General features: G+C 47.4%; 7 protein-coding genes; 2 read left to right on the top strand and 5 right to left on the bottom strand.

Annotated features, from left to right (window-relative positions):
* Positions 1-511: 511 nt before the first annotated feature.
* GSBLH_T00002380001 (uncharacterized protein) lies at positions 512-1,111 on the bottom strand (the record flags this gene model as incomplete). Its single annotated transcript, XM_013041383.1, has 1 exon — positions 512-1,111. The coding sequence occupies one exon, from the start codon at positions 1,109-1,111 to the stop codon at positions 512-514; it is 600 nt and encodes a 199-aa protein (XP_012896837.1).
* A 146-nt stretch (positions 1,112-1,257) lies between these two features.
* Positions 1,258-2,338, bottom strand: GSBLH_T00002379001 (uncharacterized protein; the record flags this gene model as incomplete). Its single annotated transcript, XM_013041382.1, has 8 exons — positions 1,258-1,485; positions 1,516-1,702; positions 1,735-1,759; positions 1,793-1,865; positions 1,895-1,970; positions 2,001-2,093; positions 2,124-2,233; positions 2,264-2,338. The coding sequence occupies 8 exons, from the start codon at positions 2,336-2,338 to the stop codon at positions 1,258-1,260; spliced, it is 867 nt and encodes a 288-aa protein (XP_012896836.1).
* Positions 2,339-2,511: 173 nt separating this feature from the next.
* GSBLH_T00007087001 (uncharacterized protein) lies at positions 2,512-3,809 on the bottom strand (the record flags this gene model as incomplete). Its single annotated transcript, XM_013041381.1, has 3 exons — positions 2,512-2,629; positions 2,659-3,039; positions 3,073-3,809. 3 exons carry the CDS (start codon positions 3,807-3,809, stop codon positions 2,512-2,514), a joined length of 1,236 nt encoding a protein of 411 aa, XP_012896835.1.
* Positions 3,810-7,851: 4,042 nt separating this feature from the next.
* GSBLH_T00002378001 (uncharacterized protein) lies at positions 7,852-8,802 on the top strand (the record flags this gene model as incomplete). Its single annotated transcript, XM_013041380.1, has 3 exons — positions 7,852-8,019; positions 8,052-8,154; positions 8,189-8,802. The coding sequence occupies 3 exons, from the start codon at positions 7,852-7,854 to the stop codon at positions 8,800-8,802; spliced, it is 885 nt and encodes a 294-aa protein (XP_012896834.1).
* Positions 8,803-9,719: 917 nt separating this feature from the next.
* Positions 9,720-11,923, top strand: GSBLH_T00002377001 (uncharacterized protein; the record flags this gene model as incomplete). The annotated part of the gene is made up of 12 exons (XM_013041379.1): positions 9,720-9,771; positions 9,810-9,893; positions 9,929-10,006; positions 10,038-10,115; positions 10,146-10,184; positions 10,217-10,314; positions 10,344-10,773; positions 10,804-10,925; positions 10,956-11,149; positions 11,179-11,491; positions 11,522-11,594; positions 11,625-11,923. 12 exons carry the CDS (start codon positions 9,720-9,722, stop codon positions 11,921-11,923), a joined length of 1,860 nt encoding a protein of 619 aa, XP_012896833.1.
* Positions 11,924-12,080: 157 nt separating this feature from the next.
* GSBLH_T00006509001 (uncharacterized protein) lies at positions 12,081-12,753 on the bottom strand (the record flags this gene model as incomplete). The annotated part of the gene is made up of 5 exons (XM_013041378.1): positions 12,081-12,106; positions 12,152-12,202; positions 12,277-12,358; positions 12,406-12,487; positions 12,518-12,753. The coding sequence occupies 5 exons, from the start codon at positions 12,751-12,753 to the stop codon at positions 12,081-12,083; spliced, it is 477 nt and encodes a 158-aa protein (XP_012896832.1).
* A 281-nt stretch (positions 12,754-13,034) lies between these two features.
* On the bottom strand, positions 13,035-14,235 carry GSBLH_T00002376001 (uncharacterized protein; the record flags this gene model as incomplete). XM_013041377.1 has 4 exons in its annotated part: positions 13,035-13,223; positions 13,255-13,708; positions 13,738-13,972; positions 14,002-14,235. 4 exons carry the CDS (start codon positions 14,233-14,235, stop codon positions 13,055-13,057), a joined length of 1,092 nt encoding a protein of 363 aa, XP_012896831.1. The 3' UTR covers positions 13,035-13,054.
* Between the last annotated feature and the right edge of the window lie 48 nt (positions 14,236-14,283).

The raw sequence follows: 14,283 nt of genomic DNA, 5'->3' as shown, positions 1-14,283 counted from the left end.
AGTACTGATTGATCGTCCAGAACCCAGGAATCCCGTTCAGGAAATGCGATCGCTCTGGACGTTACGATCTCCACTGTTTCCATACCCATAAGTCCTTTTTGATTGTGGAGATGCCATGTGACGGTGGCTTGGACGGTGTTGCGATTGAACGATTCCACCATGCGGAACACCAAATCGCTCTTGGCTGCTTTCATTTGAAGGCGTTTCGCAGCGGCAATGAGCTGGTTTTCGTGCGAATGAAGGAACAAATCGGCAAGCTTTGGTGATCACAAGAGGATATGATGGTGTGACGCGTTACAGAGTTCATATCGGGACGCTGGTTCATGTAGCGTCGAAGCGAATCAGCGAACTTTTGATCGCCCTGAACTTCTACACGTCAATCCAGCAAAATGAGAAAAAAATACCCATCTCCGTGTCGTCGGCCTCCACAGAAGATGTGAAAAATGGCTGAGAGATGCTGTATGGGTCGTTGCTGTCGAGCAGACGGAGATTGAGCTGAGTCAGCCAGTCGCTATGTTGCACTAGACTTGAGTTCATGAGTCGAGGATTTACAGCCAGGCACTGCGGAGGATCCGAACGTGTAGGATTGCTGAACACTATCGTTCATTGTCTCAGAATAGAGATCTTGAGCCGAAAGGCTAGGATTTGGAAAAGGCGAAAAAGCTTGAATTGAGGGTAACGACGAATCGATAGGTGGCGGTTCCGTCTTTACAGTGAGCGGGGGAGGAATTCGAGATTGTTTTAAATCTACGGTTTGGGCAGTGACCGGCTTCTTCTTGTTTTGTCGCACCTTATACACTTTGCAGTGAACATGGGGAGGGGGGCGTTGGCAATTTGAAACGCAACAACAAATACCTTGACATCGAGGACACTTAAAATCTTTATCCTCTACACTAGCTTTTATTTTAAATTTTTTGAACAGTTGCTGTAAGCAGAATATACGTTTGCAGTAGGCACAGCGAACTCTTCCTTTTCGCTGTCCACAAGTAGCTTTCCCACATAGATGGCATGTTCGCACGAGACTTACATCATCCGTTCCTCCTATGGGATCATGCCGGTAGGCAGAAGCGGAAGTGGAAGCGGAATTGGAAGCAAGGCCTCCAGGTTCCATTTACTATACATTAAAATAGCACGTTTTCAATCTTACATCCTCTTTTGGATATTATCTTAAACACCTCAAGTTTCCACGTTTCTCTCTTTTGTCGGGACTTTATTATAGACGCTTCCGAAAAATCAAATTCCTCTCTAAAATCAATTTTACGAACAAACAATCCAATGAGAATCATTTTCACAAAGTCGAATGAGAATGTCACTTCGCTTGCCGCTGTAGACCGTATACTTCACGCCCGCCATATCAAACATGCGACGAGAAGCTACAGACATGTTCGAGTCGTAATACTTGTCTCTCAGATAAATAACCTCCACAATGCCTGATTGAATGATCATCTTGCAGCAATTGTTGCATGGGAATAGCGACACATACATCTGCAGTTTATGAGCAATCTCTTGACCCACTTTGCACCCTCGCGCATTCGCAGTATTAATGTTCAAGATGGCATTCATCTCGGCGTGGCAAACATACATGTACTTCGTGTCCAGCTCGTTGTCGCCCTCTCGACTCCAAGGCAAAACATCATCACTGCATCCACGAGGAAATCCGTTGTATCCGATTCCAACAATTTGATTGTATGCGTTGACAATACTGTTTGTGAGAGAGATACAGAGAGAGACTACCAAGCACCAACCTGCGTATTGGGATCTAGAAGTTAATAAAAATTGCAGAAAAACGTACCTTTGCTTCGCATGGCACTCAAACAAGCAAGTCCCATAAAATACTCGTCCCAACTGATGTAATCATCGCGTTTCTGTGTGGTAGGACATGCAGTTAGAATACCTTGGATTGGATGATTCCATTCTTTTGTGGATTGGTCTGATGGTTGATAATGTTGTTTGCGAAATCCAGTGCTCTGCTAAATGTTATTTGGAGAGTATAAATATACCAAAAACTGTCACGTAGAGAGAGTTCCACATCCTTCAACTCGAAAACATGATTTTTGAATGGGAGTATTAGCGCTGGATTGCTGACTGTGACTCTAGAATACCAAATTGCTGAGTAAGCATACTCTTTATCAATACTCAGTAATCGAACTCGGATGTTGCTTTCTGCTGTGCATCCGTCTTTTCCACTACCTTCTTTTTCATTTGCTTCAGCTTCCTTCTCCGAAAAAACGAGCTGAACATCATTCCCCAAATCGACATTTACTTGTGCCGGCCACCAGGGATAATTCTCTGTTTTAACCCAGTAGATTTCTAGCTTTTCGTTCAAACGCGCAGCCATTTTTTGCAAACAAACAATTTCAACACTTATTTTAAAATAGCAATGAAAAGAAGCACATGTAGAGAGATAAGATAGATCCACAATAATCGCTGGATATCCTGCGGCAATCGCAAAAACGACCGCTTCACTTTATTATACCCAAATCGCAGCCGCACGTTCAACGGTTCATCTGCCTACGACTCACCTCCCTCTCCCTCGTCTCCTACCGTTCCCAGCAACGGCGTCTGGTCGTCCTCCGCCTCGTTCGCCATTTCCGGCGCTTGAATTCGTCCGTTTCGCATGCTGATCGATCTACAATCAACCATTGTCTCCATCCGCACATCTGATCGTTCTGCAGTCGCTTCTGCTGCTCCATCGTGTCCAGCTTCTTCTGCAGCTCGCTGTTCAGATCGGCCAATCGCGTGTATTTCTTCTCCGCAGTGCTGAGCAGCATCTTCAGATTCTCGTTGCTTTCCTGCAGCGACAAAACTTCCGATCGCGTGCTTTGCGAAACGTCCTGGCGAGCGATTTCGAGTTTCTGCTCGTATTCCAGTTTGATCTGTGCGTTCTGTTTCTCTACGCTTTCTAACCGCTGCTGCGAATCGCCGAAGCGCGTTTCCAGAATCGAAATCGAGTTTCGAAGATTTGCAAGCTCGTGATCTCGCTCATCGATTTCGCTCTGAAGCTGCGGAAGCAGTGAAAGCTGGCTGGTTTGCTCCGCTCTATTCACATTTATTCTCTCCTAAACGACATACAATTGTTTGGACTGGTTCTCTGCGAGTTCTCGCATTTTCTCGAGCTCGGCGCGCTGCTCTTGGTTCGCTACGGAGCCTTCTAAGTCCTGCTGAAGCTGCGCGATTTGGTCTTGCGCCGCTTTCAGTTCGGAATCGTACTTGTTTTTGACTAATACGAACTTTCGACGACGTGTTTCCTCCTCCTGCTTCAGCGTTTCGTAGGCTTCGGACTGCTCCTTAAGCTCGTTTTCCAACTGCGACATGCGTTGAAGCATTCGGTTCTTCTCTTCCAACTCTTCTTGCTTGGCCTGCAACTCCTTCTCAAACGCATCACATTTCTCCTTCACTTTCTCGAGCGCTTCCGCCTGCTGTCCACGCACGCCTTCGCCTTCATTCATTTCATTTTCACGCTCAGCCAACTGCTGTTTCAGCTCCTCCACCTGCTGGTCTCTCTGCGCCACTTTGCTTTTCATTTCCTCGTAATGCTGATTTCCCTGATCGACCAGTTGCCGAAGATCGGCTTCCAATCGCTTGTGTCTTTCGACCTCCGCAGTGAGAGCTTCCACCGAGCTTTCAGCTTTCGTGATTTGCTCGTCCTGCTCTTGTGCTTTCTTTTGAAGTGAAGCGATCTGAGCGGAGAGATCGTCGTTTTCTCCGCGTGTGGCTTCCAATTCGCGATTGATGTTTGTGAGAGCGATGGTCAACCGGTGGTTTTCGTCCTCCTTCTGCTCTAACTGAGACGAATATTCCGATGTCATCTGCTGCTTTGTGGTGCTCAGTGTATCGACAGCCTCTTCTAACGATGTTTGCAATGTCTGCAGGGAAAGCGTTTTCTCGCTGAGTTCTTGCTGAAGGGCTGCGGAGGAGCGATGTTCTTCGGAGAGTTGGTGAGAAAGATCGGCGTTCTCTTCGTTGAGATGAGAGAGGGCGGTGGTGAGTTGTTGGTTTTCTTTTTCGAGAATCGCTTTTTCGTTTACTAGTTCGAGTTGGGTGTTTTGGAGGGAGGAAAGCTGCTCAGTGAGGGCTTTGGATTCTTTCCAGAGAGAATCGATTTGGTCACGAAGTGATTGCTCGTTCGATGCTGATTGCTCTAACTCCTCGATTCTCTTCTTCAATTCTTCTTTTTCAGAATCATTTTCACTACAATTCTCTCTTTCTTTCTCCAATTCTTCGATTCTCTTTTTCAATTCTTCTTTCTCTGAATCCATTTCACTAGGATTCTCCCTTTCTTTCTCCAATTCTTCGATTCTCTTTTTCAATCCTTCTTTCTCTGAATCCATTTCACTAGGATTCTCTCTTTCTTTCTCCAATTCTTCGATTCTCTTCTTCAATTCTTCTTTCTCAGTATCATTTTCCATTTCTTCAATTCGCTTGTTCATTTCCTCTAAAGCATTCTTCGATTTCATCATTACTTCCTGGTATTTCTCTTCCTGCTCTCCCTTTTCTCGTTCCACGCTTTCCAGTTGCTCTATCAACTTCGATCGCTCTTCAGAAAACGCCTTTTCTTTCTCATCCAGCTGAAAACGAAGGGTTTTCACCTCGGATGATTGACCAGCTGTCGAAGAAGCTGATTGACCCCGCAACGCTTCGAGCTATTATTAACCATTACAGAAATTACGATTACCTCTTTTTCCTTCTCTTCCATCTCAACCTTCAGCTTCTCGTACTCGTGCTTCATTGCTGTAGCCTTGATTACAATTGAATTCGCCTTTTCCAATTTCGTTTTGTATGTTTGAATCTATTTTCAGAAACAATCCTACGCTACTACCTTTCCATAGGCCACTTTGCGATCTATTCATTAGCAATCATCCATAACAAGCATACCATTCTGAATCATCTCATTCTCAGCCTTCAATTGCTGATTTTCCTGAAGAAGTGTTTGCTTATCATCCTTTTTTAGTGATTCTACTTCGGCCGATAATTTATTTACCTAATTTATCAAAAAAATATAAAAATACTACCTCCGACTCCAAATCACGGTTCAGTAGCTTTAATCTCTGTATCTCGCTTGACTGTGATTTGATCTCATTCTCCTTTTCTTGAAGAACTCCAATCAAATCGGAATGGTCCGTTGATTCAGAATTATCCGCAGCAGATGTGTCTTTTTGATCAACTGTTTCATCATCCGAGAGATCTATTATCGCTTATGCCACTGCTCAAATTACCCAAATCAACATCCATTTGGAAAGCATCAGCGTTATCCAAGCCTTCGTCATCTCCTGGGGGGTTCGTTTCCAAATCGAAATTTTGAAGGAACATTTTCTAGAAACTTGGCTAAATAGTGACAAAAAACTCACTTTTCTATGAGTACTCCCGTAATTCGTTCTTGTTCCGATTCATTTTAGAATCTTTCGTGGTTAACTGCCGGTTCGAGCTATAAACCACAGAATAAGCAAGAGATTGCTGAACTTCCTCAGGAAGGTAGCTTTTCTATTTTCTAATTGAGAATTTCAGATATTCCTGATGTTGAAATATCTCCAGATAAGGAATTACCGAAAATGTGAAAAGATGCTTGTTTTTGATCATTTCTAGAGATGAAGAGCAGCTATTACGCTTAATTGGAAAGCAGTATTGTGTAGAAGCAAGATTTCAAATATAGGGAAGAAAAAGAAAGGGAAGTCAAAACACATCACCATACACATTCTTCCAAAAGGGAGGCAGCAACAGAACCAGCACCGAGTCCAGATGGAGATGAGGGTATTCATATTGATATTGTACGAATTAGCCCTGTGCTTCGAAGATCGAAAAGGAGACAAGGATAATTTGGTGGTCGATCAAATGTACAGTGGAGATGTTTGCATGTATGAATAGTGAGTGCTTTGAATTCATCTAGATACAAAAAGCCGAGAATCGTTCTAGGCACCCAAATGCTTTCTGCCTACGCTCAAGAAATGCTTCGTTTATCGCGATACAAGAAACCCACACGCTATTTCCAAGACGTACACAATGAATTGTCTTCTTCCTATTTCGATTAGACAAAAATGGCTGACTTCTCTTCGATCATTCGAAGCTTTGCCTATGACCGAATTCGATTAGAAAATCGCGCACGAGGAATCGGAGTGGATTATACAGACTCGAGACGACCTCGAGTGAATCTCTTGCAAGATTCAGAGAATGGAAGCAACGCCTTTGGGTGCTTTTCAACCTCCTTTTTAATGCGTAGATTCATTCCGATTTCGACCGATCTCGAAGGAATGGGCGTTGTAAGTCGCGTCGAAGTCCGCGAACAACAAATCAAACAGTGCATGAAAGAAGTGGATGCGAATCCTACCAGCGTTGACGCCTGGATGAATTACGTTCAGCTGTATGGACTCTTTGCAGAGGAAGCCGAGACAAAGAAAGAACGCGTAGATTGTGATGGAATGAATGGAGTGTAGATGAGTATGTATCAAATGCAGTTCGATCTTTTGGGCGACGCGTTGAAAAAGATCCCGAAAGAACCCAAATTGGTGAATGCTCGTTTTAACGTCGCGATTCAAGTGTGTTTTTCGAATCGAATTCACGATAGCTGGAAGGCGAAGAGACGATTCATTCGCGTCTGCTTCGATTGCTGGACGAATCCATCGAGAACGGAGACATCATCATTTCCTATCTCAAATTCGAACTCTCCAATCTCTCTTCTTATGACGTTTCTTTCTCCTCTTATTGATTGATCCATAGTACGCAGCTTCGCTCGCGCTCTTTCAAGACATCCTCACTCGCATGAATCACTACTATCAAAGACTCATTCGAACTGGAGCTAGCGAATTGACCATTGCCGACTATCAACGCCAACAACTCGCCGTCATTTACTTCGTATTTCTATTTCATTTTTTTGTTCTTATTTCAAGTGGTGCTGCGTCGAGCGATCGCGTGGAAGTTTCGCGAGGGGATTGGAGCTACTTTCGTTATTGTTCGAGTTTAATCTCAACGTACTCGATGGTTGATCGTTTCATTGTAGCCTCCAGCGTTAACGAAGCATAAGCCGCTTTCCTACAAGCTTCAACTCTTCCAATCCTACGTGGTAGCCTGCAGCGATCACTTGATTGGCACGGATGGATATCAAAGCTGGTCAGATTGGACGCAGGAAGCGTTGCGACGAATTGGAAAGCAGTCCGAAGTACAAGAAGATCACAGTAGTTATGAAGTTTTCGAAGCGCTGAACGATCCATTAACGAAGATCGATGCGTTCAATGAACGAAGCTCGATGCGTTTTGCGTGGTTGGGGGATTGAATGCGTAGTGATCGATCGATTCCCATTAACTCCGTGGCCATGTCACATCCCAACCGACCAGGAACTGGAGAATGCGCAGAGCGAAAAGGCGGAAGAAACAGCGGGAGATGACGAAACGGCAGTGAATTCGAACGAGTTTCAGATGGTGTATTCTCGAGTCCATGGGTCGGAATGATGGATTTGAAGTGATGTGCAGATATCGAATTCCGATTCCAAAGCAAAGCGGCGAAAAGGATTATTACGCGCGAATTCTCAACGCAATTCGAGAAGTGTCTACCGACACGCAGACAGAAAAGAAGGAATCGAAAGTGAAAGTGCAGCAGATCAGTCAAGACGATCTCTTTCTCAAGTAGTTTAGAATGAAATGGTTCGATTGTAGCTGGTTACGCGAAGAAGATTTCGATGAGCTCACGAATTCGATGGAAGTATCCGATAACACATCACACTCCCTTGTATATCCGGAGATCAAACCCATGATGATCAATCTAACAGTATTTTGTCCTTCATGTTATTTCTAATCGTTTTAGCCGGCGTTGCATCAAGATCTTTTCGAGCTGCTTCTTCAGTATCTCGGACTGACGCTTCGCATGCATTCCTTTCCGCTGTATCGCAGAGTCCACGAGATTTCGGTGATCGACGACGATGGGTGGATCCCATTGCTTCACTCCGAAAGAGGCGTGAACATGGAACTCACCGAATCCACTCCGATTTTTTTATCGAAGGAGGTCTTTGCAGATCAGCGTCGACAACACTTTGTGTGAATTGGAAAAATGGAATCAAGGAATAGATTCGAAATCTATTTCGATGGTACATTTCGCATATGCCTCCTCCGCTTTCCTCGTCTCTTTTGCTGTCTCACAGCTATTTCGAGTCTGTTCTCGCGCAGTACTGTATGTTTTCCTCTCTCTTCCTTTTATTCAACAGCTCTCGATTCAGCACAGCAAGAACTTTCCCTTCAACTCAGTAAAGGGTATCTCCAATTTCCCCAATTCCGAAACGATCTCCGTTTCTTTTTAAACTACATCGATTGCCATCTTCGGCAAGGCCGACTCCAAGAAGCCGAACGTGTGACTCGAGGGACGCTGGCTCAAATCGACCACTTAGGAAGCAACGCGCAGCGCTATTTGCCCAGCGTGGTCTATCGCTTGGTTCGCATTCTGCTGGTAAATCAAGCGATTCTCGTACCAACCCAAGTGGAAGGAAGAGTGGAAATGGTGCAGCTTTGGCCGATCGAAACTGTAGCGCAAATCGTCGAGGAAATGAAACGGTTTCTGCTGAATGATGTATCGCGCGATAGCGATACTTTGGAGCGAAAGCTGGCGTATTTGATGAGTATTGAAAGCGATCGATTGAAGGCAACGGAGTTCGCAGAGGCTTCAGGTGAGAGGGCGTTGATCAAAGATTCATTCAGAGGTGTATTGTGTGTTTGGAGACATCGCAGCGCTTTCGATGATCGTCGCGTATGCAAGTCGAGGGCTTCCCGGACTTCTGGATTCAAGAGAACTGATTTTCCATTTCCTATCGAATTCGGAGGATGAGAATTATGTAGATCCGCTTTTTTTATAGAATGATTGATGAGTAGCCCACGAATTTCTTGGTGGAAAAGATCCACACAGCTCGCTTGTCACTGCTCTACAATCACACTTTGCTCCAATTCGTTTTCAATAGTCCGCTTGTCCGCGCTCAGAACACATACGAACCGCACCAATTCTTCACAGAAGCAATTATGCAGAACTGGGTCGTTCCGAAGGAAATGCTTCGCAAAGAAATCATCATTTCGCTGCGTGATTGTCCCAGTTCCGTTCTCTTCCTCGCTGTGATGTGCAAGCATGAAAACGAAAGTCTTTTCGTGGGAGTAGGCATCGGTTCTTGCTTCCAACTAGCCTCTTCGCGAGTATTTCAGCGCGTACGTGAGGGGAATGAAGAACTCGTTTATTCTTCCACAGAACAAACCTCCCGAAATCATGGGATTTTTGTTCATTTACCTGAATACGCTGATTCTACTGCGGAAAAAGGGATATCTCATCACGGCTCCCAATCAAACCATACAGCTCCCCGATACATACTACATCCGATGTAGGAGTCGTTCTCAAAATTATCATCACTAGCGCTGTATAATCGCCTACTAAAAATCCCTTATCTACGAAGCAGCGTGATTTTGTGGAGAAGCTTCCTTTACTTTGAATTCTACTGCGGAAGTTATAACAATGCGAAGCACGTTTTCTACAATGCGATTAATCGCTGTCCGTACTCGAAAGCGTTGTGGACCGATGCCATTCGTGTATTACGTCCTGTGATGAAGAATGAAGAGATTGTGAATATTCTGGGATACTGTCAGTCTAAAAACATTATATTAAATAATCGATTGGAGTCATAGTTTTGTTTGTTTGAAACAGTGGGATCCCACGATTTAGAAAGTGTGAACTGGAATGAACCAATATTTGGGAATAATCGAATGAACGACGACTGGTCTGGAGCCTGGTCTGACGAAGAACCCACAAAGAAAGGTAAGAAGGAGAAACACGAGTGCAGACTCATTGTATAGTGGTGGACACTTGGTCCGATGATGAAGACAGCTTTGTTGAGAAGAAGGTAGTTTCAAGACGTTCTACATCAAAATCGGCGAAAAGTATGTCGTTTTTACCATTTTCGTGATCTACGTAGAGGACGATTGGGATGACGATTGGGGCACGTCTCCAAGAGAAATGAAGGCCACCACGTCTACTCGGTCCACTCAAAAGAGTAATTGTTTCGACCGTGAATCGAATCCTAGGTACAGATGACTGGGACGATTGGGATGATGTTCCCAAACAGACTGCGTCGACGCATAGTTCTAAATCTCCCTCGAAAAGTCCATGTCTCGTTATCGCTTTACTCCTAGCATCGACTGGCTGGAGTGACGACGACTCTGCTCCTTCCAGTACTCTCTCTTTTCGCCCCCTCCACCTCTAGCCCAACCGCAAGAAATCTCCAGCGAAGTGGTTTCGCACGCCTCCACCACAATCCATCCCCGCAAAACCGGCCGAATGCGAAAAATCGAGCCCATGCCTGTCCTCTCTCCCCCTCTCCTCGACTCTAGGACGCCTTTGCGATCCGCTCCACCCGCGGTCGCGTCCGCAGTTCGCGTCGCCAGCAGCAGCAGCAGCGCCAAGCGGAGGACGCGGAGCAGGCGCGTGACGACGCCAACGCGGACGACGGCGAGATGAGCGACGATTTCCTGGGGCTCTCGACGGCTGCCCCCAAAACGCACACGCGAGCCCACGTGGACGCGTCGTTCGAAGACTTCGGCGAGCCGGTCGAGCGAAGCCAGCCCGCGCGGCCGCGGCAGGAAGACGCGGGGAGCTTCTGGGACACGAACGCGGGCGAGGACTTGGACACGGAGCCGGCGAAGGACGCGAAAAGCAACGCGACGAGTACGCGGAAGAACGATGGAATCGACTCGCTGCTGGACGGAATCGGCGACTTTTTCCAGATCAAGATCTCGGCGGAGGTGCACGACAATGTGCGAAGTGGGAGAGCGAGGAGCGAGTGAGGCGTAGAGGGAGCGGACGGGCTGCGCCGCATGGGGAATAGTCTGTGGAGCGGGTTCGCTTCGATGCTGGGCGAGGAATACGCGCTGAACACGCGGTTTGTGTTCGATGGGAAGGAATATGTGGCCAAGGTGGCATTGAGAATGGAGGCTGATGCGTAGCACCGAGTGGCCGAAGGCGGATTCTCGGTGGTGTACCGCGTGCAGGACGATGCGGGACGGAACTACGCGGTGAAGGTGATGAACGGAAGCTCGCCCGACGCCGTTCGCGAGATCGAACGCGAAGTAAAACTGCTTCGCGCGCTGAAGCATCCGAACATCATGCCGGCACTCGGGTTTTCGAAGCAGCAGAACGAGTAGGGGAGAAGGGAGGGCTCGAGCCAAGGGCTGGAGTGACGCAGTATTTGCTGCTGACGCCGTATTACGAGGAAAGCGTGTGGGACATCATTGACCGATTCAACGCGGATCCAATTCGCGTGTGGCCGTTCACAGAGCGACGATGTCTGCAGCTGTTTATCGAAACGTGCCGCGCAGTGAAGGTGCTGCATGATAAAGGACTGGTGCATCGCGATATAAAGCCGCACAACATCATGTTGGAGAAGAAAAACGGAAAGGAGCGCGCGGTGCTGATCGATTTTGGGTCAGCGGCCGTGTTGGATCAGCCGATTCGAGACCGACGCGACGCAGCCAATGTGAAAGTGTGTGTATGGCGAAGCGATGAGTGATAGGAGGACGCGGAGAAGCATTGCAGTGCGGCGTATCGCGCTCCGGAGCTCTATGATCCGCGACCTGGAATGAATTGTAACTTCGAAAGCGTGTGGTAAGGCGTAGTGGATGGAGGTGTGGATGTCTGGGCGCTGGGTTGCACGCTTTATGCCATGGCGTTCGGTACCTGCCCGTTTGAGAGCCCGGTGGAGGGAATCATGAAGTTGGCCATTCTGGACGGGAAGATTAGTTTCCCGAAGGACAATACCTTCCGCTGCTGCACGTTTTCGAACCCGTTTTGTAAGTTTATTCGTTTCATGCTGCGTGTGAACATTGAGGAGCGAATCACGATTGATGACTGTCTGGAGAAGGCTCAACTTCTTTTGGATCGTTGTCCCGAGCCTGAGTCGTACTATCTTGTTTGAGAAACAAACAATCCATATATATCTGTGTTTCTCGTGCCTCACGAAACTAATGTCCGGTTTATAATCATACTCCTTACAAATATCGAGGACACGGCTCTTTAGATCTTCCCTAAACTTTTCATTTGACCAATCTTTGAACCAGATCTCCAAACGATACTCAATAATCTTCCTCTTTGGTTTGCTCTACATATCACACAACATAATATAGATTCACTTTATCTAAAATACGAGCTCCGCAAATCTCTTCACAGTCAATCAGACTGCCACCAATCATAAGGACTACAATTGATTCCCAAAACTTTGCAAGCGTTTTATGAGCAGTGACTAAAGTTAATTTGAAATATAAAATATACCATTCAAGGTCACTCGAAGCTCACCACCATTGGTATTCAAAGGATCTTCCCATATAGGTTCAACTCCGAGTCTGAAGATACTCTGTCCTTCAATCTATGTCATTATTACTCAATATTCCACATTTCTACACTAATGTCTTTTGGCTGATCCGTTGGGCATGTACTATCAATTCTTTTGATACTCCTTATCTCTCCATCATAAAACATATTACTAGATATTAAAACTTGGCAAGAGAGGTACGTCACGTTCTCTAACTTGTTCCAATTCAACCAGAATCCTTCTACATTTGTGAACTTACAAAAAGGAATAAAAGAATTTCTGTATCCCTTTTTCTTATCCGAATCATTATAGAACTGTATTTGTACATAAATAACCCATCCATATTGTAGGGGATGAACACCTGATATAGAGTCTGCACTCATAATAATACTAAAACGTATATTATGCACTTCTGAAGAAGACTGGTTCTTTGTCATAATGTTATCAAAAAAAGAGTACTTCTCAACCAACAATAATCAGTCAAGACCTCTCCAGATAGTGCTTTCTCAGTCGTTTCACAGCCTAAAGAAACATCGCTAATTGGAACTAGTTCTTCCCATATTGTCTCTCCAATTTGTGAGTGTATCCATTTCATGCTGCTTGTGAACATTGAGGAACAATCACCATCGATAACTGCTTGGAGAAGGCTCAGCTTCCTTGGCAGCACTACCCCGAGCCTGAACTCTACTCTCCTGCTTGTTTGTTTCTCAAACAACGTCCACCAAAATAACCCAAGAGTTAATGTCTGCCAGCGTCGGGCATTCGTTCACGCGGCGCGCTCTTTATCACTTCATCGACGCGTACGATCATTTCCGCGGCCTCGGTGGCGGAGAGAAGTACCTGTCTCTTCAGCTGGAGGCTTTCGTAGATGCCGAGAGCTTCCATGTCTCCGATTCCGCGTCCCTCGCTACCCTTCACCGCTCTCTCTGCGTCCCTACATGTCCAATCCCGCGTTCTTCGCGCCTCCGTGGTGCGCCGCGCGCAGCTGGGCGGTCAGTTCCACGCCGTCCAGTCCCGCGTTGTTGGCCAGGATCGTGGGGATTTGCCGCAGCGCGCGCGCGAAGGCCGCCACCGCCAGCGCCTTCTTCCCGGACACCTGGGGCTCCAGCCGGTCCACCGCCTCCGCCATCGCCATCTCCGCGCACCCGCCGCCCAGCGTTCGCTCGGGGTGGCGCAGCGTCTGCTGGAGAATCGCCAGCGCGTCGTGCAGCGACCGCTCCGCCTCCTCCAGCAGGTGGGAGCTCGCGCCGCGGAGCACGATCGTGCACGCCGCGCCGCCCTTGCACCCGCTGAACCGAAGCACCTTGTCCTCCCCGATCATCACCTCCTCGATCTTCTCGCACTCGCCAAGACGCACGCTCTCCGGACTGTCGAACGTCGACACGATGTCCGCTACCCTCGACGCCTGCCCCAACCCAAACCGCCCAGCACCGCAGCCAGACGCTCCACGCCCTCGAAGTCCGCGTGCTCGATGCTCCCCTTCCCCGCGTCCGTCAGCAGCTGCTCGGGGTAGTTGTAGATCAGCTGGCGACTGATGAACACGTCCATCCCGTGCGCCAGAATCCGATTCACCTTCGCGCGCATCTTCGCCTTCTCCGCCTCTTCGATCTCGCCCACCTTCGCGATGCTGTCCACACGCACGCGCGTGCTGTTGATCTACCATCGAAGTCCTTCCTCACACCCACCTTGATCTTGTCGCTGTCCATCGACGTGTTCGCCACCAGGATCTTCGGATGCACCCATTCGTGCTTCTGACCCACGCCGAACGATTTCTCCAGCAGGAATCCTTCCTCCAGGAACGAGTCCTGCAGCGAGCCGCCCGGCTTCTGAAGGATCTGGATGTAGTCCAGGTTCCCCGACTCACGAATGCGCAGCACCGCGTCCACCGCCAACCGAGCTACCTCACACACACGCCCCATCCCTACCGAAGGGGCCCTGATCCGAACTTCTAGCTTCAGCATATAGTA

This window comes from Blastocystis hominis, assembly GCF_000151665.1.
Source record: "Blastocystis hominis, Singapore isolate B (sub-type 7) whole genome shotgun sequence assembly, scaffold_20".
Lineage (NCBI taxonomy): Eukaryota > Bigyra > Opalinata > Blastocystidae > Blastocystis > Blastocystis hominis.
This window is presented reverse-complemented; position numbering and strand designations above follow the sequence as displayed.